Below are 22,926 nucleotides of genomic sequence, written 5' to 3'. Positions count from 1 at the left end.
AAGCTTACAGCCTAATTCCCTGAAATCATCTTTAAGGACCTTCCACCTACCTCTAACTTTGTCATTTGTGCCAATGTACACCATGACCGCTGGATCCTCACCAGCCCCTCCCAGTAATCTGTCAACCCGATCAGCGATGTGTTGGACTCGAGCGCCAGGTAGGCAGAACACCGTTCGACGATCCCTGTCTTTGTGACAGATTGCCCTATCTGTTCCCCTAATAATTGAGTCTCCCACTACCAGAACCTGTCTGGCCTGCCCTGCTCTCCTATTTCCCCCCTTACTGGAGCAGACACTCCTCCGGCTTTCAGAGGACATGCCTTGCTGCAGCAGTGCTACTCCTGCACTAACACTCCCCTCATCTGCCAACTTAGCAAACTTATTGGGGTGTGCCAGATCAGGACTAGCCTCCCTGGTGCTCTTCCCTCTACCCCGCCTTCTAACTGTCACCCAGCTAGCTGCTTCATTGTCCTGCAGCTCCAACCTAGCATCCCCCCCGTCATCTATCCCATTGAGCGTCTGCTCAGTGAGCAGAAGACTCCTTTCCATATTGCAATAAAAAGAGAGAAGAGCCAGCACTGCCAGTAGTCAGAACGCATGACATGAGGTGCATATGTCTATGGATCTCAGTGTTGCCAGCTGCACATTTAGATCCAGTATCTTGGCTTCCAAATGCACAACATGCTCACATCTTGCACAGCAGTATGCACCCTCGACCGGCTGTTCAAGGATTTCATACATGCGGCAAGACGTGCACTGGATGGCATTGGCAATAGTGGAGCACATCCTAATGGGGATTGCACCAGACAATAAGATAAGCAAAAATAAATAAAAAAAAAAAAAAGAATTAATATAAAATAACAGCAATTCAGTAAGAGCTCCCTTGGAAACTCCCTGAATCCAAAGTCACTGACTCTCAAGTCACACACTTACCACAGTTCGCACTTACGCTCAGGTCACACTCAGCTCGTTCACACTCGCTCAGGCAGAAGATTTAAAAGAGGTTTTTTTTTTTTTTCCCCTTTTACCAGCACACCACCTTGCTGCTCAATGCACTTCCAAAAGGAATAAACTGCATTTCTAACTATCTGACAACTTGCAACAGCCATAGAAGCAGCCTCTCTCTACTGTTACACTGACAACATCACGACACCCACACAACATATTCGCTTTTTATACGGAGAGGGACATGTGATTTTTTCAGCCAATTGCAGAAGCACTTATGTCTGGTCATTGTGGATGGTATTTATGCTGTGATTGGCTGCCTGAATCTACACACATTCAGTTAATATAAAGAAGAAAAAAAATTAAAAAATAAAGAAAGAAAAACAGGCCGTCGCTCCTCTGACCTCTCCCCATTAAATCCCCTCATTAAAGACCCCGCACTCAAAATTCATTACCACTCTTCAAGACAAAGTCCTAACAATTAGTGAAATCCCTTTCAATTACTGAACTGTTCCCGGAATTTTGCCTGTTTTAAGGTAAATTGCTCGTAAATCTGAACACAAATCCCAATGAGCTGCATTCATGCCAAATTTGAGATTGTTGAACGTTTTCTAAAAATGTCAGCTCATCACTATTTATAAAGAATTTTTTAAAATCTGAATTTAGGCGTTAAACACTATAAAGGGCTGAATAGGCAGGGTATTTAGTAACAATAATACAAATGCTGGTGGTTTGGGAGGACATAGGGGACCTGTCTGGTTCCCTTTAAGATAATTTACAATAAAATGTTTTTAGAAATGACCATTCTCCTTTTTTTAGGTTCTCTAGGTTCAGACTTGTCTTTAAGACTGGTAAATGGCAATGGTCAATGTAATGGTCGTGTAGATATCCTCTATAATGGAGTATGGGGAACTGTGTGTGATGATTATTTTGATCTGAATGCTGCACAAGTTGTATGCTGGCAGTTAAATTGTGGCCAAGCTCTTGCATTTAATGGCAGTGCTGCATTTGGCCAAGGACAAGGAGTAATTGTATTGGATGATGTGCAATGCACCGGCAATGAACAACGCGTATGGGACTGTCTGCACCAACCATTTACAGTACATAACTGTGGACATAATGAAGATGTTGGAATTGTCTGCTCAGGTATAGTTTCGAAGTGATGAAATGTTATTCAGTCATCTGATATCATATCATGTTATTTGCATAGATGTTCAAGGAATCCACTTTTTCATATATTCTGCTACTAAGGGTAAATCAAACAATAAATAGCTTTTTATAAGAAAACCTTAATGGACTGGAGGTACTTTTGTTCCTTCCCCATTAAGTCCAAAATCTTAAGGTGTTTTATGTGGTAGTAGGATGCCTTTGTGAGGTGCATTTTTACCCCAATAATGAAATGCTGATGGGTTTCTGTTATAGGTGTCATGATCCGAAGTGAATCTGACAGTTTTAATGCACAAAGTGAACTTTGTGCCAAAGTGGTGTGATTGCCCCCGGTGGCCATTAGAATTATTACACGTGGTGTTGTTCATTCTAAGTTGCCCCGGTGGTGGTGAGTGGTATCGCACCTTAGTTTTAGGTTTTATGTGCACGCAATTATAAATCAGGTGTGAGGCTCTATAAATTAGTCTCAGGGTTGTTCAATCACTGTTGGTGATATTGTGAGTCATTTTCAAGTAAGCCTTGGTGAAGGAAGGAGCTGAACATGAGTCCTGTGCAGCGCAGCCAGAGGGGTTGAGTCAGCTATGGAGTCTGCAAGGAGTGCTGGCATGGATTGGTGGAGTTCATCGTTGGTGTCTGCAAGAAGGGCTGGCATGGCGTGGTGGAGTCGCAGTTTATGGTGTCAGCAGGAAGTGCTTGCATGGCTTGGTGGAGTGGCGACTATGGTGAGAGTTGCACTCAGCATGCTGAACTTGGTTGCTGAAAGCTGGACTCAAGCATGCTTGACTTCTTGGCAGAAAAGTTGGACTCGAGCATGCTGGACTTTTTGGCAGAAGCTGGACTCATCCTTGGGACTCTGTTTACTGGGCAGCTGCAACTGGTGGTGGACTCTGCTCCAAGGCTGCACTATGGTGATGGATCTGGTTATGGTGATGGATCCGGGTGGAGGAGAAGATGCACGCAGGTGGTGGGCTCTGTTGCTAGGAGCGTATGCAACAGAGCAAAGCTAAGTGGTGTTTCCCTGTTTTGTCATCTTTCCTCATGTGTGTTTTAGTGCAGTGGTGGGATTAGTTTCCGCACCGACCAATTCCCTAGTGAGGGTTTAGGTCAGGGCGAGATAGGATTTAAGGTACGCGTGTGTTGCCCGGTGCGGAACCGGCATAGGGAACGTTAGGAGTGCAGGGACACTGGCTCAGGGGAGCTCCGGAGGTTTCTACTTCCCTATTCCCTATCGCCGGGCCCACCATTGTTAATGTTTCCCAGGTTTCCCTTATTGTTTAAATTTGCCTTACTGGAGGTAGGGTTTCCTGACTTGTATATACGTGTAATGTCTAAATTCGCCAGTTGGAGGCGGTGTATCCAGCTGCACGTGTTTATTATTTAAATTCGCCCCACTAGAGGCGGTGTGATCGTGACATTACCATATTCCTGCGGCTTTGGCAAAGTGCCCCTAGAGTCACTGCTGGGGAGCGGGACTTGTTCATACAGGCGGACATACCCAGACAGGTGGGTGGAGTTGGTGATCCACATGGTGCTCTCTGGGGTTCCCCGAGGTGAAGGGGTACATCCCTGTAGTGAGCAGACTGGAATTCCTTGATTGCATGGGCGCATATAAAAGATCACTGCTTCTCCACGTATTTCCAGTCTGACAACACTTTACTCACAGGACACAGAATATATCACACAGATACAGAGGGCAGGCTCACGCCAAATCTTCCATACCATTGAAGAAGCCGCCCCTCCTGGTCGTGTGGAGGCAACCAGAGTGTATTTTTCCTCCATATTCTTGCGGCTCTGGTACTGAAGCCCCTAGAGTCGCTGCTGGGGAGCGGGACTTTTTATACAGGCGGACGTACCCAGACAGGTGGGTGGAGTTGGTGATCCCCATGGTGCTGTCTGGGGTTCCCCGAGGTGAAGGGGTATGTCCCTGTAGTGAGCAGACTGGTGTATAGTCCACGGGGCTCACGCCAAATCTTCAATACCATCGAAGAAGCCGCCCCCTCCTGGTCGTATGGAGGAAGGCGTCCAGCGAGTGTATATTTCCTCCATATCCTGGTCCCCTTCTCCTCCAGGTGTGAGCAGCAGGTGTGCTGCGGGGGAGTAGGGACAAATCTCAACCCTCGCCATTAACCAACCCTGTAACGGGGTCTTCCAATCTCGGGTACCTCTTTCAGTACCACCCCGTGTTTCCGGAGGTCCACTCTGCTTTGGCTGGTGTCTGAATGAAGGACGCTGGCTGGAATTCCATGATTGCATGGGCGCATATAAAAGATCACTGCTTCTCCACGTATTTCCAGTCTGACAACACTTTACTCACAGGACACAGAATATATCACACAGATACAGAGGGCAGGCCAATAGAAAAGCAGCAGGCCAGACATACATTACAATAGCCGCAGGTGGCCGGAGCCTGCCGATATTTACTGTGGGAATTGCAAAGGTGGGGGAGGGGGGCGGCTGGGAGCAGCCGGTGGGCTGATGCATTAGGGACATGCATCTCCCATGGAACCTATTATACAAACATATAACTGCACAACATATTCTTGGTGCTGAGTGGTTCCGTAACACGTAACACTGCTCCCCTTTTCAGCGACGCGACCGGCATACACAGTCTGATCCTTAACAGATCGGTTTGAAGATGACCGAAGTTTATGGGGTTGGTACAAGTTCCGTTTGCCGACTTAGTCCATTGGCATTACCTTTTTGTTTGCCGGGTCTGTAGTGGATGGTGAAGTCCAGAGGTTGTAGGGCTAAACTCCACCGCAGCAATCTGGCGTTGTCTCCGGAGACCCGATTAAGCCAGACTAGGGGATAATGGTCCGTTAGGAGGGAAAACTGTCGTCCATACAAATATGGTTGCAACTTTTTGAGTGCCCATACTACCGCCAGGCACTCCTTCTCGATGGCTGCATAGCTTACTTCACGGGGCAGTAGTTTCCGACTCAGGTAAGCTACCGGGTGTTCTTGGCCGTCCGGCCCAACTTGGCTCAGTACTGCCCCCAATCCAAACATAGAAGCATCTGTGTGAACAAGGAAATGTTTAGTTGGATCAGGTGCAGCCAATACAGGGGTATTGGTGAGGGCGTCCCTTAGTTGGCGGAATGCTTCCTCACACTCTGGGGTCCAGGTTACCTGGCGGGGGAGGTTCTTATGGGTCAGATCAGTGAGGGGCTTGGCTACGCTGCTGTAATTGGGAACGAATTTCCTGTAATACCCCGCTGTCCCTAGAAACGTCATGACCTGGGTTTTAGTGCGTGGGGTGGGCCATTTGGCTATGGCCTCAATCTTGGCAGGTTCTGGTCGCTTTTTTCCCACTTCCCACCCAATGCCCTAAATACTGAACCTCTGCTTTGCCTATGTGATACTTGTTTGGGTTCAGGGTGATTCCGGCCTGGTGGATCCTGTCCAATACTGTCTCTAGGTGATTTAGATGCTCTTCCCATGTTGCACTGTAGATGGCGATGTCGTCCAGGTAGGCACAAGCATAGTCCTGGAGACCATCCAGAAGCCGGTCAACCAGCCTCTGGAAGGTCGCAGGGGCATTCTTCATCCCGAGTGGCATAACTCGAAACTGGAATAAGCCGAACGGGGTGACAAATGCCAACTTGGGAATAGCGTCAGGACTAAGGGGAATCTGCCAGTAGCCTTTGCATAGATCGATGGTGGTCAAATACTTTGCCCCCGCCAGCCGGTCTAACAACTCATCCACACGCGGCATGGGATATGCATCCGTCACTGTTTTCTCATTGAGCTTACGATAGTCTACACAAAACCGTGTAGTCCCATCCTTCTTGGACACTAACACTACGGGGGATGCCCAGGGACTATCTGACTCTTCAATGACCCCTAATCGCAACATCTCTTGTATCTCTTGCCGCATCCCCTCTCGTACAGACTCAGGGACGCGGAAGGGGTTTTGACGCAGGGGGGTCTGATCCTGGGTCTCAACCTTGTGTTGTGCCAGGCGAGTGTACCCTGGTCTCCCCAAAAACATCCTCTGTCCCTGCCTCAACAACTCCTCCGCCTGCTGTCTCTCCCGGGGGCCTAGGTCTTCACCCAAGTGTACCTGGTCCCATGTTTTAGACTGAGTCCTTTACCCTAAGACATCCGGCAAGGGAAGACCGGCTAAATCCTCTGCTGCAGGTGCACAGATGGCCACTATCTCTTCAGGGTGCTCCCGGTAGGGCTTCAGCATATTTACATGGAACATGCGGATAACTCTGGGGTCGTCACAATCGGCAACATTATAGGTTGTGTCAGCTATTTTCCCCACTACCTGGTAGGGCCCCTGCCATGCAGCTTGGAACTTTTTCTGCTTAGTGGGCTCTAACACCAGGACCTTCTGTCCTATTTCCAAGGTGCGCTCTCTGGCCCTCCGATCATACCATATGCGCTGGTGCCGCTGAGTCGCCTGCATGTTCTCATGTACAGCCTGGGTCAGCTCCTGTAGGCGGTCCCGGAATTCCAGCACATAGGGTACAATAGGTACACCTTCTATGAGGCTCTCCCCTTCGCAGTGTTCTAGCACTAGGTCTAGGGGTCCCTTTACCCGTCTCCCGTATACCAGCTCGAATGGGGAGAACCCCGTGGATTCTTGGGGCACCTCACGATAGGCAAACAGGAGGTGTGGCAAGAATTTCTCCCAGTCCCTGTAGGTCCTGGTAATAGTCTCAATGAGCTGTTTTAATGTCCCGTTAAAGCGTTCACACAACCCATTGGTTTGCGGGTGGTACGGGGTGCTTCTAATGGACTTTACGCCGCACAGCTTCCACAGTTGGTTGGTCACCTCTGCTGTAAACTGGGTACCCTGGTCCGAGATAGTCTCCCGGGGAAATCCAACCCGTGAGAAAACCTGAAGCTGGGCGGCCGCCACCGTCTCTGCCAGTATGTTAGGTAACGCAACCGCCTCTGGATACCGTGTGGCATAATCTACCACTGTCAATATATACCTTTTCCCTGACGGACTGGGTTTGGCTAACGGCCCTATCAGATCGACCGCTACTCGGCTAAATGGTTCCTCCACAATGGGGAGGGGGCGTAATTTGGCCTTGCATCGATCCCCCCTCTTGCCCCTGCGCTGGCAACTGTCACAGGTCTGGTAGTACTGGCAAACATCATAGGTTACCCCGGCCAAAAGAAGTTTTGTGTCAGGCGATGCCTGGTGCGACTGACGCCGAACTGCCCGGCCAAGGATATGTCATGAGAGATTCGCAGTAACTCCTGCCAATACTTCTTGGGAACTACCAGCTGTCATTTTATAGTGGAGCTCGTCCCTGTGTGGTGCTGCTCTGTGATCCGGTAGAGGAGTCCCTGCTTCCATACAAACTGTTCCCCTTCCAGTACCCCTCTCCCCTCCTGTGCCTTCCCACGATATCCCTCCAATGAAGGATCCTCAAGTAACTCCCTCTTAAATGCATCTGGGGTGGTCCAAGAAATGTGTGTGGCTATGGGAATACGTGTAGGGCTGGGATGTCTTACCTGGGCCTCCTCTGAGTGTGATTCCGCCTCCGCAGCTCGAGCTTGTCTCTGGGTGGTCACAGGATATGTCTCAGCCAGAAGGGCAACCGAGAATGCAGACAACATGGGCACCAAGTCGTTTCCCAGCAAGACATCTGCAGGCAAATCCTCCATCAAGCAGACCTCAACAAGGCCATCCCCGACTCCCCTGTTCAGGTGAATCCTGGCAGTGGGCAGTCGATGGATAGTTCCCCCTGCTACACGGATTGCCACTGTCCGGTCCATCTTCTCTTGGTCCAGGATGAGATGAGGCTTCACAAGGGTCAAAGTTGCCCCGGAATCTCGTAGTCACTGCATACGTTTCCCATTAACCAACACGACCTGTTGATGCTGTTGTCGATTATCTGCCCGGGTTACCTGCACGGGGTCTACTTCATGCAGCACTTCCTCCATCTCTTCCACCCCTAAGTTAGTCGTAGCCCCCAATGCCGGGTCAGCTTCGCCTTGGTAGCAGTGTACAGCAGCCCGGCTGAAGGTAGCTGTTCCCGCCTTTGGCTACTGGGTATGCTGAGTCCGGTTGGGACATTTGTCTTTGCAGGTGGCCCAGCTGACGGCAGGTGTGGCATCGCCCCCCCAGGGGGACTGTGGTAGGCCGGGTTTCTAGCTGGTCCCCGTACAATCTTTGGTGGTTTGGGGCTCTCCAGGTCCCTGGACGGGCCCCTAGTAACCATCTTTGATCCGGAAAACTGAGGCCTCCTGGCATCATGATCATCGGCCAGATGAGCGGCTTCCTCCAGAGCCGTTGGCCGCCTGTCCCGAAGCCATTGCTGTGTCTCGGGGGTTAGTCCATTAAAGAATCGTTATAATAAGAAGAGCTGGAGGACGTCCTCCTTAGTGGTTGCTTGGCTCCCTTGTACCCACTGTAGCAGTGACCACCGTAATTTACAGGCCCATTCAGCGTGGGTATCGGTTACACGTTTTATAAGTCCACGGAACTTTTGGCAGTATGCCTCTGGTGGCAGCCAGCAGGATATGATACCCCTTCTACAGGAGGAAAGGAATGAATGGAAAACAACAACCAGAAGTTAAAGAGGACTACATTAAAAGATCTGGTGGAAGCCGTGAATAGCGGTGGTGTGAGAGTGGTGACACAGGGGGACACCTCTGTTGTCGGGTCCAGAATGAGTTCACCAAAAAAAAAAAAAAAAAATGACAAACGAATGTGTGGCAATAAATGTTCAGGTCCAGACCTGTGTGTGAACGAGCATGCATGGGTGGCCACCAAAAAACAACTTGTGGAAATGTGTTGTGGAGTCTGATCAGCTCTTAGCAAACATACACATACATAAGCTCGTTCCCCAGGTCAGCGCTGTGGAGATGAGTGGTGCCTCCAGAACATAAATTGCCAATACCAGCGGTGCTTTTGTCATAAACCTGAAGTGTCAGGTAGTGGTGGGGTGAACTCAGGATCTGGGCATCCCCGCTGTAGGTGTTTCCCTAAAGAGGAGTGGTCTTGAGGGTCCAGAGTCCCCTCATTAAGGGGAGGGTACTGTCATGATCCGAAGTGGATCTGACAGTTTTAAATGCACAAAGTGAACTTTTTTCCTTTGGCTTGTGCCAAAGTGGTGTGATTGCCCCCGGTGGCCATTAGAATTATTACACGTGGTGTCGTTCATTCTAAGTTGCCCCGGTGGTGGTGAGTGGTATCGCACCTTAGTTTTAGGTTTAATGTGCACACAATTATAAATCAGGTGTGAGGCTCTATAAATTAGTCTCAGGGTTGTTCAATCACTGTTGGTGATATTGTGAGTCATTTTCAAGTAAGCCTGGGTGAAGGAAGGAGCTGAACATGAGTCCTGTGCAGCGCAGCCAGAGGGGTTGAGTCAGCTATGGAGTCTGCAAGGAGTGCTGGCATGGATTGGTGGAGTTCATCGTTGGTGTCTGCAAGAAGGGCTGGCATGGCATGGTAGAGTCGCAGTTTATGGTGTCAGCAGGAAGTGCTTGCATGGCTTGGTGGAGTGGCGACTATGGTGAGAGTTGCACTCAGCATGCTGAACTTGGTTGCTGAAAGCTGGACTCAAGCATGCTTGTCTTCTTGGCAGAAAAGTTGGACTTGAGCATGCTGGACTTTTTGGCAGAAGCTGGACTTATCCTTGGGACTCTGTTTACTGGGCAGCTGCAACTGGTGGTGGACTCTGCTCCAAGGCTGCACTATGGTGATGGATTCGGTTATGGTGATGGATTCGGGTGGAGGAGAAGATGCACGCAGGTGGTGGGCTCTGTTGCTAGGAGCATACGCAACAGAGCAAAGCTAAGTGGTGTTTCCCCTGTTTTGTCATCTTTCCTCATGTGTGTTTTAGTGCAGTGGTGGGATTAGTTTCCGCATCGACCAATTCCCTAGTGAGGTTTTAGGTCAGGGCGAGCTAGGGTTTAAGGTACGAGTGCGTTGCCCGGTGCGGAACCGGCATAGGGAACGTTAGGAGTGCAGGGACACTGGCTCAGGGGAGCTCAGGAGGTCTACACTTCCCTATTCCCTATCGCAGGGCCCACCATTGTTAATGTTTCCCAGGTTTCCCTTATTGTTTAAATTCACCTTACTGGAGGCGGGGTTTCCAGACTTATATATACGTGTAATGTCTAAATTCGCCAGTTGGAGGTGGTGTATCCAGCTGCACGTGTTTATTATTTAAATTTGCCCCACTGGAGGCGGTGTATCCAGGGTCACTTGTGTCATATGGGTTCGCCTTGCGGTACTTGCGGCGTCCAGACACACGTGATCGTGACAACAGGGTTTTATTCCACATAATTATTATTAATGTTGTGTTTGACTATTAATAACCAATATTCAGCTAATATTAAATTAGGACATGTGTCCTCCTGTCTGCATCACAATTTTAGCACAATTTAGATTAGAAAATGTGGCCTCCTGACTGCACCAGAATATTGGCACAAATTATTTAGACGAAGAAAGGTGCATTTTACACAGGTAAAAGTAGATATATATCTGCGCTAGTATATATATTGGCTGGATCAGCTGCAAGTACAGAAAACTCCTACCACAATGGGGTAATTTAAACACTTAAGGCATGCAAACAATATGTGCTCGTGCTATGATTCAGACGTATAGGTACATTACTGATTGCTTTTAAATACCTGTGGTGGTGTAGAAGGAGATTTTTTCATAGACTAGGTCTGGTTTATAGCCTCCGATATGAGTTCAAACAGACAAGCTAAAATGAGGGGACAGAGAGTTAGGGAGTATATGGGAATTTCACTCTCATAAAAGATTAAGGTATATAAAAAGTTAATATATATATATATATATACTTTAAAAGAAGGTATCATGTACAATAATAACAGTGCTTTCAGTATATTTCAGCTTGTGCCAATCAGCAAAGAATAAATAAAGGAAGGTGGCACTGGGTTTTGTGCACAGAAACCTAAGAAAGCTAAATACACAAATTTGTGGTGATAGCACTAATGGTGCTAGGGGTGTTTAGTGTGACCAAGGGCCAAAAACTACTAGCGCCATGCATATAAAATTAAGGCTGACCCAAAAAGGTGCTGGAAGTGCTCAGAGGTGCTGCACTGTGGGGCAGTCGATGTCAGATACCTGCGCTCTGGGTAGTGCTTTTTGATCCAACCAGTAGGTTATAAGGTACTTAGCTTGAGGTGAGTTTTCAATCTCTCCGGAGTAGCGGTGAGTCCTGGAGCGTTGTCTCCGGTGGTGACAAGCTCACTGGATCAGATGCTGAAGCGTGGGTAGCCGCAGTGAACGCTGGCAGAGCCTGCGTGATGTATTCGGGTCACGTGACTAGCAGAGTCATGTGGTGCCCAACAGATAGCTACGGCGTGCTACTCATTTTGGAATTACTCCGGATTCCTTCGTCAGTGATGGCTCCTCCTGCATTGGTGGATTTAAATACTATTGACTCATTAACCCTTAATTGTTCAGTCAAAAGCAAACAGTTCGATTTCGCTGTTCAATCCCTTTGGTTTCAGGGTATTAAATTAAAAAATCCATCGAGTCTCTTCCTATGACATCTGTTTTATAAAATTACCTTTGTGCCAGTCTTTGTTAACTGTTTTAATGCCCATTACTTTTACACCCTTAGCAGACCCCTTATGGAATAATTTAAAATGTCTAGATAAGGGGTGGTTATCAATATTATTTCTGATGTTCCTGAGATGTTCCCCAATTCTTTTACAAAGAGCACGCATAATTCGCACTACATACATTTTCTGACACGGGTATTCAACCAACCAGAGAAAAGTAAATGCATCAAAACAAATGGGATCACCACAATAATAAATTTAATACAAAATCTGACAGTTTTTATTGTAAACATCACGCATAATTCTTTTTAAAAACATGTAAAAAACCCCAAACAAGGGAGGACAGAGGATTTGGGTCCAAATTTATATGAGTAAAATACTCAGATGGAACCCACACAGTCTCATCTATTGACACATGAAAGGCAACATCAATAATACATCCAGGGAATACGAGACAGCCAAATGCAAGGCTCGGGATTCCTGCTGTGCAGAGGCAAGAACCCGATGCTTAACAGTTTGCATAGATGTTCAAGGAATCCATATTTTCTACAACTAAGGTTAACTCAAACAATAGTTTTTTATAAGAAAATTTTAATGGACTGGAGGTACTTTGGTTCCTTCCCCATTAAGTCCAAAAAGTTAAGGGGTTTTATGTGGTAGTAGGATGCCTTTGTGGGGTGTATTGACACCACAATAATGAGATGCTGATGGGTTTCTATTACAGGGCTTTATTCCACATAATAACTATTATTGTTATGTTTGATTATTAATAACTAGGGATGCGCGAGCATATTCATGGGTATTTGGTACTCGGCGAGTAATGCGGTACTCGCGGTACTCAGTACATCTCAAGTATTTCACTACTCGTCTTGCACTATTCGGTTCTTCCTCCCAGCAGTTGCCAATCACAGTAATGCCTCCCCCTTCTTGGTTGTGGGCGGCATTGCTATGATTGGCTGGCCGCCCAGCGTCCTATGACTCATCATATCCTGTCACTAAGCCCTGCCGCCGCCATTTTCTGCACATTGCATGCAGAACACAGCTAGTGTAGGGAGAGTGTGAGCATCTGCTAGGGAGAGTTGTGTTTTTTGGTGCAAATCTTCCAGAAATCCTCTGTGAAACCCAAAAGCTCTTTTTCAGAGCTGAAAGTATAAGGTCACGGAATTAATAGCGACCGTTTTCCCAGCTTTTTTTCAGGTCACATTTACCCCTGCAGGGCAGTTTTTTTGTGCTGTTTCGGTGCAGTGTTCACATAATCACAGCAAATAGTACACATGCACGGTACTGCACAACTGACACGCAGCCAGCACCACTGTCTTGTGTGGTGTCTGGGCTGTGTATTCTTGCCTTAAACCTCAGGGTAGTTTTTTTGTGCAGTTGCGATGTTGTGTTCACAGCGAATAATACACACGCACGGTACTGCACAACTGACAAGCCAGCACCGCTGTCTTGTGTGGTGTCTGGGCTGCGTATTCTTGCCTTAAACCTCAGGGCAGTTTTTTTGGGCAGTTGCAGTGCTGTGTTCACAGCGAATAGTACGCACGCATGGTACTGCACAACTGACACGCAGCCAGCATTGCTGTCTTGTGTGGTGTCTGGGCTGCATATTCTTGCCTTAAACCTCAGGGCAGTTTTTTTGTGCAGTTGTGGTGCTGTGTTCACATCGAATAGTATGCACGCACGGTACTGCACAACTGACACGCAGCCAGCACCGCTGTCTTGTGTGGTGTCTGTGGTGCGTATTCTTGCCTTAAACCTCAGGGCAGTTTTTTTGTGCAGTTGCGGTGCTGTGTTCACAGCGAATTGTACGCACACACGGTACTGCACAACTGACACATAGCCTGCACTGCTGTCTTGTGTGGTGTCTGGGCTGCTTATTCTTGCCTTAAACCTCAAGGCAATCTTTTAGTGGCAGCACCGCTGTCTTGTGTGGTTACTGGGGCGTGCAATCTCATCTTAAATCAATTTTTTTCTGCTGCTGTGGTGCTGTTTGTTAAACACAAAGCAGTACTAGGCTGTAGTGCTACCTTCGTCAAAGTACTAACTGCTCCTTGTTCCCCAATATCTGCATCTGAACATCTGCAACTATGGCAGAAAAATAAAAAATTCCTTAAAAGGCTGTTGTGAAGGGACAGGGACGAGGACGTGGGGTCGTTGGTGCCCAATAAGGCACAGAGTCTGGGATATCAAGGAAGGTTAATGCATCTAGGTTCCTGGCAAAATGTCCTGGTCTGGAACATAAACGGGCCTGGAAGCCAGAAGAACAAGATCAGATACTGTGTTGGATGGCTGATAAGGCCTCAACGAAATGTTCTAGCAGCACCCAATCATCCATGACAAAACAGTCTACTGTCCATACAGATAACGCTGGGTCATCCTATTTTCAACCTGTTCCTTGTTCATCACCCGGTCAGAAGTCACAAGAAACATTAGAGCCCAACCTTGGTCATTCCAAGGATCTGTTTGATCCATTTCCTTGCATTGCCTCGGGCCTTTTATCACACAACATTGTAGAGGAACGTGAGGGGGTATTGTCTGTTGAAGATGGCCAAATATTTGAAACCAAATGGCCAGATAAAAGCCACTTTCATCCATGTGATATATTGGGAGAAGAGGTGGAGGCTGATGGTGATGACACACAGTTGCCATCTGGCCAGTCACCAATATCAACACGGAAGGAGGATGATATGGACGACGAGGTGGTCGATGATGAGACCACCGATCCCACATGGGCCATTGGCACGCATAGCCAGCACAGCAGCACAGAGGATGAAGGTGGATACGCAGCACCAACAAAGGCACCAGGGGCTACTGGTTTGAGCAGAGTGCGAACTGTGTCAACTGTTGCCAAGAGTAATCCCTCTGTGCCCCAAGTCAACCGCTGTCTTGTCCTTCTGAACAAAATGTTGTCATCTGTAACATCTGAAATAGGAAGCTGAGCAGAGGCCAGGGCAAAGGCAACCAAAGCACCACCAGTATGCGGAGACACATGGCAGCCAAGCACCCTAGTCGGTGGGCTGAACAACAGGGTACCAAATCAGTATCTGCGACTGCGGGTCAAACCCCTGCCATGTCGCCTGTGATATGTCCTTCCCAATCTGCTGGGCAGGAAGCAGGTGATCATCATACCTCTTGGTCACAAGCTGCGGTTGCACAGACACAGGCCACAATAAGCTCATCCACTTGTTTGTCCCAGGAAAGCGTCCAATTGTCCGTGCCCCAGATGTATGGAAGAACACGTAAATACCAAGCCACACACCCACATGCACAAATACTGAACGCGCACATTGCCATGTTGCTAGCCATGGAAATCTTGTCATTTAGGCTTGTGGGGACAAAGTCTTTCAGTGATCTTTTGGCTGTGGCTGCCCCATGATAGTCGGTTCCCAGCTGGCACTATTTTTCCCTGTGTGCCGTCCCAGCGTTACATCAGCACGTCTTAAACAATCTAATGCGTGCTCTCATCAATGCTGTAACCGGGAAGGTCCATCGTACAACAGACATGTGGACAAGTACTTGTGGCCAGGGACGATACATCTCCGTCATGGCACACTGGCTCAACCTTGTGGAGGGTGGGACAAAGTCTCAAACTGGACTATCAACACATATCCTACCCACGCCACGAATAGCGGGCCTAACCTTAATCAGGGTTTCCACCTCATCATATACGTCCAGTCTCCCCTCTTCCTCCTCCTACGCCTCATCCTCCTATGCTGAATTACCCTCCACATCACTCACAAGTTGGGAGCTGTGCAGCAGCGCATCGGCAAAGCGGCAAAACGCTCTGCTGAAGCTCATCTGCTTAGGTGAAACACCACACCCTGCAGCAGAGCTGTGGCAAGTAATAAAACAACAGACCGATCAGTGGCTCTCTCCACTGCAACTCCAACCTGGTCTGGTTGTCTGCGACAATGGGCGCATCCTGGTGGCGGCTTTAAAGTTCGGGAAGCTGGTACACAAGCCATGCATGGCTCACGTGCTGAACCTGGTGGTGCAGAAATTTATAAAAACATACCCTGACTTGCCGTACCTACTTGAGAAGGTGCGTCATATCAGCGCCTATTTCCGCCACTCCTCAACCGCTGTTGCAGGTCTTGCAGCGCTTCAAAAGCAATTTAGTTTGCCAAATCACAGACTCATTTGCGACCTGCCAACACGGTGGAACTCAACATATTGTATGTTAGCAAGGGTAAGTGAGCAGCAGAGGGCATTTTCTGAATACCAGCTTAAACATGGCCGTCACACTGAGACTAAGCCAAGACATATAACAACTGTCGAGTCGGTGTAGATCGCTGATATTTGTGAGGTGCTTGATAACTTTGTGTACTGCACCAAGCTTGTGAGCGGTGATCACTGATCAGGCTATTATCAGCGTAACCATCCCTATGCTATGTCTGCTGAAAAAATTGCTGCAGAATCAAAAAATGGAATCTTTGCGTGCCCAGCACCTGGGTAAGGAGCAAGATTTCACAATGGGTGATCCTATGAAGCCCAGCCAATATCATCAGGTAACATTGGGGGATGAATATGATGATGAAAATGAGGAGGGAGGCGACTTCTTTTTCAGTGGTACCCAGGGGACACCTCATACTACAGAGGGGAATCCCAACCCCAGCTTCATGTCTGTCCAGCATGGGTGGGCTGAAGAGGAGGAGATGGAGGAGAAGAGTCAGTGTGAGGAGAGGTTGGGTATTGTTCCTCCTTCAGGGGTCACAGAACATTTTCCTCTTTGCAGCTTGGCACCCATGGCACACTTCATATCTGACTGTCTGTGCCAAGACACTCGCGTAATCCACATTTTCAATAGCAACCTATACTGGTTGGCCACCTTTCTAGACCCACGGTACAAGGACAAATTTCCTTCGCTACTGTTGCATTCACCATGGGGTTTCACAATGTAATTCTTCAAGAAGGCCGCTGTCGATCATTTGATGGCAACAGCACCCTCAGACACCACTGCTAGCAGAGATACCAGCTCTGTGCAACAGTATGCATTAATGGGGAGAGATACGCCAAGCAGGTCCAAAAGAGGTGGAGGTAAAATGTCCACATACTGGGCCATCTTCAATAAACTGGCTCATCACCAAGGACTAGCTGGAGCAGAAGCAATGTCAAGGAGGGAGAAGTTGAACAAAATGGTCAACGACTATCTAAGTGACCATACCTGCGTCCTTCCTGCTGCTTCTGTACCGTTTAATTACTGGGTATCCAAGCTGCATAGTTGGCCCGACCTCTCCTTCTATGCCTTGGAGGTGCTGACCTGCCCTGCTGCTAGTGTGATGTAAGAGCGTGTTTTCAGTGCCGCTGGGGCAATTATCACAGATACACGCACACGGTTGACAACAGAGAATGCAGACAGGCTGACTTTGATAAAATTTAACAAGGACTGGATTTCGCAACAGTATTTAAGCCCTCCAGATGACAGTATCCCAACCTAAAGTTACCCAACACGTTTTTGTTTTAAATTGGTGATCACATCCATCCCTTCCCATACAAGTCCCTTTTCTTCTTCCTACACATGTTTTCAAAACCTGCTTCTGACACATGTACCTCATGGACAATAAGCTATAAACAAGGTTAAGTTATTTAATATTTCCCATCGGACGCAAGTATGAACAGAGTGAGACACTTCTTCCTTCATCAACCATGGTATCATGCCCCTTGGGCTAATTTTTGGAGACACTATGGCTATGCCTGGACACTGGGCACTGCCACCTCTATGCTAGTAGTCCTAGCTTCATCATAATTGTTTGGCCCTTCAGACCTGCCTTGCTTCCTTCATCAACCATGATAAAGCCCCTAGGGCTAATGTTTTGAAGACACTATATCTATGCCTACAAATTGGGCAGTGGCACAACAAGGACAGTAGTTCAAGCTTTATAATTGTGAATCCCTTGTGATGATGATCATGAGTGGCTTCTTCCTGCATTAACCATAACACAGCCCCTAGGGAAGATTGCGCTCCTTACACCACTTACACACTTAGCTGTCACAAGATCGCCTCCACCATCACTCACTCTTACGACACTTCTGATATATCACTGGCACTGCGTAAGTGGCGTACGAGTCCCGCTCTTCTGGCAAAAAACCACAGGACTTCAAATAGTGTTTGTACATTCTAGTGAAGCAGTGGTGTAAAAACAATTGTGCAGCCCCTGACCAGGTGCCCCCATGTTATATACATTTGATTACAGCACATATTTTTTATCATTTACACGTTTTTTAGCCTTTTCCTCAGCCCCCAGACCACTTTGTAGGGTCCAGCAGACAATTATTCGCATTTTCCATTGACTATCATTGGACTCGCTATTCGTAGTGAATACCCGAGTATTAAGGTATACTCGGTACGAGTATAGCGAGTCCGAATACTCCAGTATTCGCTGATCCCTAGTGTTAAACACCATAGAAGACTGAACAGGCAGGGCATTTAGTAACAATAACACAAATGCTGGTGGTTGGGAGCTCATAGGGGACCTGTCTGGTTCCCTTTAAGATAATTTACAATAAAATGATTTTAGAAATGACGATTCTCCTTTTTTTTAGGTTCAGACTTGTCTTTAAGATTGGTAAATGGCAATGGTCAATGCAATGGTCGTGTAGAAATCCTCTATAATGGAGCATGGGGAACTGTGTGTGATGATTATTTTGATCTGAATGCTGCACAAGTTGTATGCCGGCAGTTAAATTGTGGCCAAGCTCTTGCATTTAATGGCAGTGCTGCATTTGGCCAAGGACAAGGAGTTATTGTATTGGATGATGTGCAATGCACCGGCAATGAACAACGCGTATGGGACTGTCTACACCAACCATTTACAGTACATAACTGTGGACATAATGAAGATGTTGGAGTTGTCTGCTCAGGTATATTTTCAAAATGATGAAACCTTATTCAGTCATCTGATATCATATCATGTTGTTTGTATAGATGTTCAAGTAATCCACATTTTCATATGTTATACTACTAAGGGCAACTCAAAAAAAAATAGTTTTTTTTTATAAGAAAATGTTAATGGACTGGAGGTACTTTGGTTACTTCTCCATTAAGTCCAAAATGTTAAGGGGTTTTATGTGGTAGTAGGATGCCTTTGTGAGGTGCATTGACACCACAATAACGCTGATGGGATTCTGTTACAGAGTTTTATTCCACATAATAATTATTAATGTTATATTTAACTATTAATAACCAATATTCAGCTAATATTAGATTAGGAAATGTGTCCTCCTGCCTGCACCAGAATATTGGCACAAATGATTTACATTAGGAATAGTGGCCTTCTGCCTGCGCCAGAATATTAGCACAAGCGATTAAGATTAGGAAATGTGGCCTCCTAACTGCTGTAAGCACTGCAATAATAGAACAGAATATTTAGTGTGTCTGGACCAAACTATTGTCAGAAAGGTTTGAGATTAAAAAATGCAGGCTGGTGTCTGTACCACACTATTAGCTGAAAAGATTTAGATTCTGGAATATGATGACCTGCCTGCAACACCGTTTTAGCACAAATAATTTAGATAAAGAAATGTGGCCTCCTTCTTGCACCACAAAATTTTAGCCAAAACAAGTTTGATTAGGAAACTTGGCCTCCTGCTGGCACCACAATATTAGCCCAAAAGATTATGATTGGGAAACATGGCCTTCTGCCTGCTCCACAATATTAGCCTAAACAATTTTCATTAGGAAATATGGCCTCCTTCCTGCACCACAATATTAATCCAAATGATTTTGATTAGGAAATGTGCCCCCCTGCCTGCACCAAACTATTACCACAATTTTTTAGATGATGGAAGGTTGATTTTACACAGGATCCTATATAGTTGAAGTAGCTGACAATAAACTACATTCATAACTATCTGACAACTTGAAACAGCCATAGTAGCAGCCTCTCTCTACTGTTACACTGACAAAATCATGCCACCAAAAAAACATATCCACTTTTTATATGGAGAGGGGTCTGTGGTTTTGGCAGCCATTGCAGAAGCCCTTGTGTCTTGACATTGTTGATGGTATTTGTGCTGCGATTGGCTGCCGGAATCTACACACATTAAGTTAATATAAAGAAGAAAAAAATTAAGAAGAAAAACAGTCTACCGCTCCTCTGACCTCTCCCCACTAAATCCCCTCGTTAAAGACTCCCGGCTCAACATACAACACCTCTATCCAAGACAAAGTCCTAACAAAATATTAGTGGAAACATGCACATTTACTGAACTGTTACCGGAATTTTGCCGACTTTAAGGGAAATGCTCGTAAATCCGAAGAAAAATCCAAATGAGCTGCGTTCCTGGCAAATTTGAGATTGGTGAACGCTTTCTGAAAAAGTCCACTCATCACTATTTATAAAGAATTTTTTAAACCTGCATTTAGGTGTTAAACACTATAAAAGGCTGAATAGGCAGGGTATTTAGTAACAATAATACAAATGCTCCTGGTTGGGAGGACATATGGGACCAGTCTGGTTCCCTTTAAGATAATTTACAATAAAATGTTTTTTAGAAATGACCATTCTCCTTTTTTTAGGTTCTCTAGGTTCAGACTTGTCTTTAAGACTGGTAAATGGCAATGGTCAATGTAACGGTCGTGTAGAAATCCTTTATAATGGAGCATGGGGAACTGTGTGTGATGATTATTTTGATCTGAATGCTGCACAAGTTGTATGCCGGCAGTTAAATTGTGGCCAAGCTCTTGCATTTAATGGCAGTGCTGCATTTGGCCAAGGACAAGGAGTAATTGTATTGGATGATGTGCAATGCACCGGCAATGAAAAACGCATTTGGGACTGTCTACACCAACCATTTACAGTACATAACTGTGGACATAATGAAGATGTTGGAGTTGTCTGCTCAGGTATATTTTCGAAATGATGAAACCTTATTCAGTCATCTGATATCATATCATGTTGTTTGCATAGATGTTCAAGTAATCCACATTTTCATATTTTATACTACTAAGGGTAACTCAAAAAATAAATAGTTTTTGATAATAAAATGTTAATGGACTGGAGGTACTTTGGTTCCTTCCCCATTAAGTCCAAAATGTTAAGGGGTTTTATGTGATAGTAGGATGCCTTTGTCAGGTGTATTGACACCTCAATCATGAGATGCTGATGGGTTTCTGTTACAGGGCTTTATTCCACATAACAATTATTAATGTCATATTTGACTATTAAAAACAGATATTCAGCTAATATTAGATAAGGAAATGTGTCCTCCTGCTTGCATCAGAATTTTGGCACAAACAATTTGGATTAGGAAATGTGGCCTCCTGTCTGCACCAGAATATTGGCACAAATGATTTACATTGGGAAATGTGGCCTTCTGCCTGCACCAGAATATTAGCACAAACGATTAAGATTAGGAATTGTGGCCTCCTGCCTGCATCACAATATTAGCACAAGCGACTTATATTAGGATATGTGGTCTCCTGCCTCCTGCATGCACTGCAATAATAGAACAGAAGATTTAGTGTGTCTGGACCAAACTATCATCAGAAAGGTTTGAGATTAAAAAATGTAGGCTGGTGTCTGGACCACACAATTAGCTGAAAGGATTTAGATTCTGGAATGTGACGACCTGCCTGCAACACCTTTTTAGCACATATAATTTAGATCAGGAGTCTCAAACTCAGCAGAATAAGGCAAGGACTCCTGCTCAAACAAGTACTTCTCCAACTTGGCGTAGAGGGAATTTGCCCATAAACGGTCTAAGACCTTGCAAACCTCTCTCCGGTGGGAGTCCATATCTGGAGAGAAGATGAGAATATCATCCAGATAGACAGCCACAGAGGTAGAGAGCATATCTCGAAAGATATCATTCACAAAGTCCTGGAAGATGGCAGGAGCATTACAGAGCCCAAAGGGCATTACTAGATACTTGTAATGACCATCCCTGGTATTAAAGGCCGTCTTCCACTCGTCCCCCTCACGGATGTGTATCAGGTTATAGGCCCCCCACAGATCCAGCTTCGAAAAATCCCTCACTCCTCATAATCTATCAAACAGTTCTGATATCAGGGGTAGAGGATACTTATTCTTACCGGTGATGGCGTTAAGACCCCTGTAATCAATGCAGGGACGTAATTCTCCATTCTTCTTTTGGACAAAGAAGAATCCCACCCCCGCTGGTGACACTGACTTCCTAATGAATCCCCTTGCCAGATTCTCCCTGTTGTATTGAGACATGGCCCCCGTCTCTGGGAGAGATAGGGGATAGACACGACCCCGAGGAGGCTCAGCACCAGGCAAGAGGTCAATAGGACTGTCATAGGGACAGTGCAATGTAAGACTATCCGCTGCTTTCTCGGAGAAAACGTCGGCATGCTGGTGATAGTGCTTGGGGAGCGAGGAAAGATCTGCGGGAACCTCTGTGGTAGTGACCTGTATGCAGTCCCTCTGGCATCTACCCTGACAGGACTTACTCCAACTGAGAATTTTTCCTGAGGACCACTCTATATGAGGAGAGTGGAAACGCAACCAGGGAACCCCTAGGAGGACCTGATTGATGCCCTCTGGCATAACAAGGAGGGATAATGTCTCCTGATGGGATGGAGACAGGGAGAGACTCAGTGGAGCTGTCTGGTGGGTAATCTGGGAGGGTAGTGTTGCTCCATTCATCACTCTGATAGTGACAGGCTGAGGTAGCAAGACCAAGGGGATTGCGTGCCGTTGGGCGAAGGCGGAGGACATAAAATTGCCCTCTGCTCCGGAATCCACACAAACCTGCACCTCCAGAGTGGAAGAGCCGAACTCAAGTGTCCCCTTAAAGGACAACTTGGATGAAAATGTCGCTGTGTCTAATAGACCCCCTCTGACAGCCACTAGATGTGAGCATCCCGACTGCCGTGGGCACCTGTTGGCATGGTGATCAGGCTGCCGACAGAGGGAACAGACTAGGGATGCTCGCACGGACCGGGGCTTGAAACCTGTGCGAGACACCTCCATGGGTTCTGGGAGCTCAGACACCTGATCGGGGACTTACGGAGGTTTAGTGAAGGTTGGTGCCAATCTAAACCTCTGGCTGGACTGGGCTCGCTCCAACCCTCACTCGGTAAAACGAAGATTAATGTGGGTGGAGACAGTAATAAGCTCCTCCAGCGATGCGGGAACCTCTCTAGTGGCCAGGGCATCCTTGACATGATCAGCCAGGCCTCTCCAGAAGATGGGAATGAGCACCATATGAGGCCACTCCAGCTCTGAGACCAGAGTCCGGAAGTGGATGGCATATTGGCTGACCAAGGGCGAAACGAACCCTGTGTTAAAGCCAGGAGCTGGAACACAGTGTCATGTGTGACCCAAGGCCCCAAAAAGA

General features: G+C 46.8%; 1 protein-coding gene across 1 annotated transcript in view; it reads left to right on the top strand.

Annotated features, from left to right (window-relative positions):
• Positions 1 to 22,926, top strand: part of LOC141059748 (scavenger receptor cysteine-rich domain-containing protein DMBT1-like) — a 35,514-nt gene that overhangs the window by 4,897 nt on the left and 7,691 nt on the right. The window contains exons 3-5 of the mRNA XM_073555882.1: positions 1,765 to 2,091; positions 18,166 to 18,483; positions 20,150 to 20,467. Of these exons, the coding sequence (XP_073411983.1) occupies positions 1,765 to 2,091; positions 18,166 to 18,483; positions 20,150 to 20,467 (963 nt within the window). The remainder of the gene's footprint in view (positions 1 to 1,764; positions 2,092 to 18,165; positions 18,484 to 20,149; positions 20,468 to 22,926) is intronic.

This window comes from Dendrobates tinctorius, unplaced genomic scaffold (genome assembly GCF_039654945.1).
Source record: "Dendrobates tinctorius isolate UK_male_01 unplaced genomic scaffold, ASM3965494v1 ptg000230l, whole genome shotgun sequence".
NCBI lineage: Eukaryota > Metazoa > Chordata > Amphibia > Anura > Dendrobatidae > Dendrobates > Dendrobates tinctorius.
This window is presented reverse-complemented; position numbering and strand designations above follow the sequence as displayed.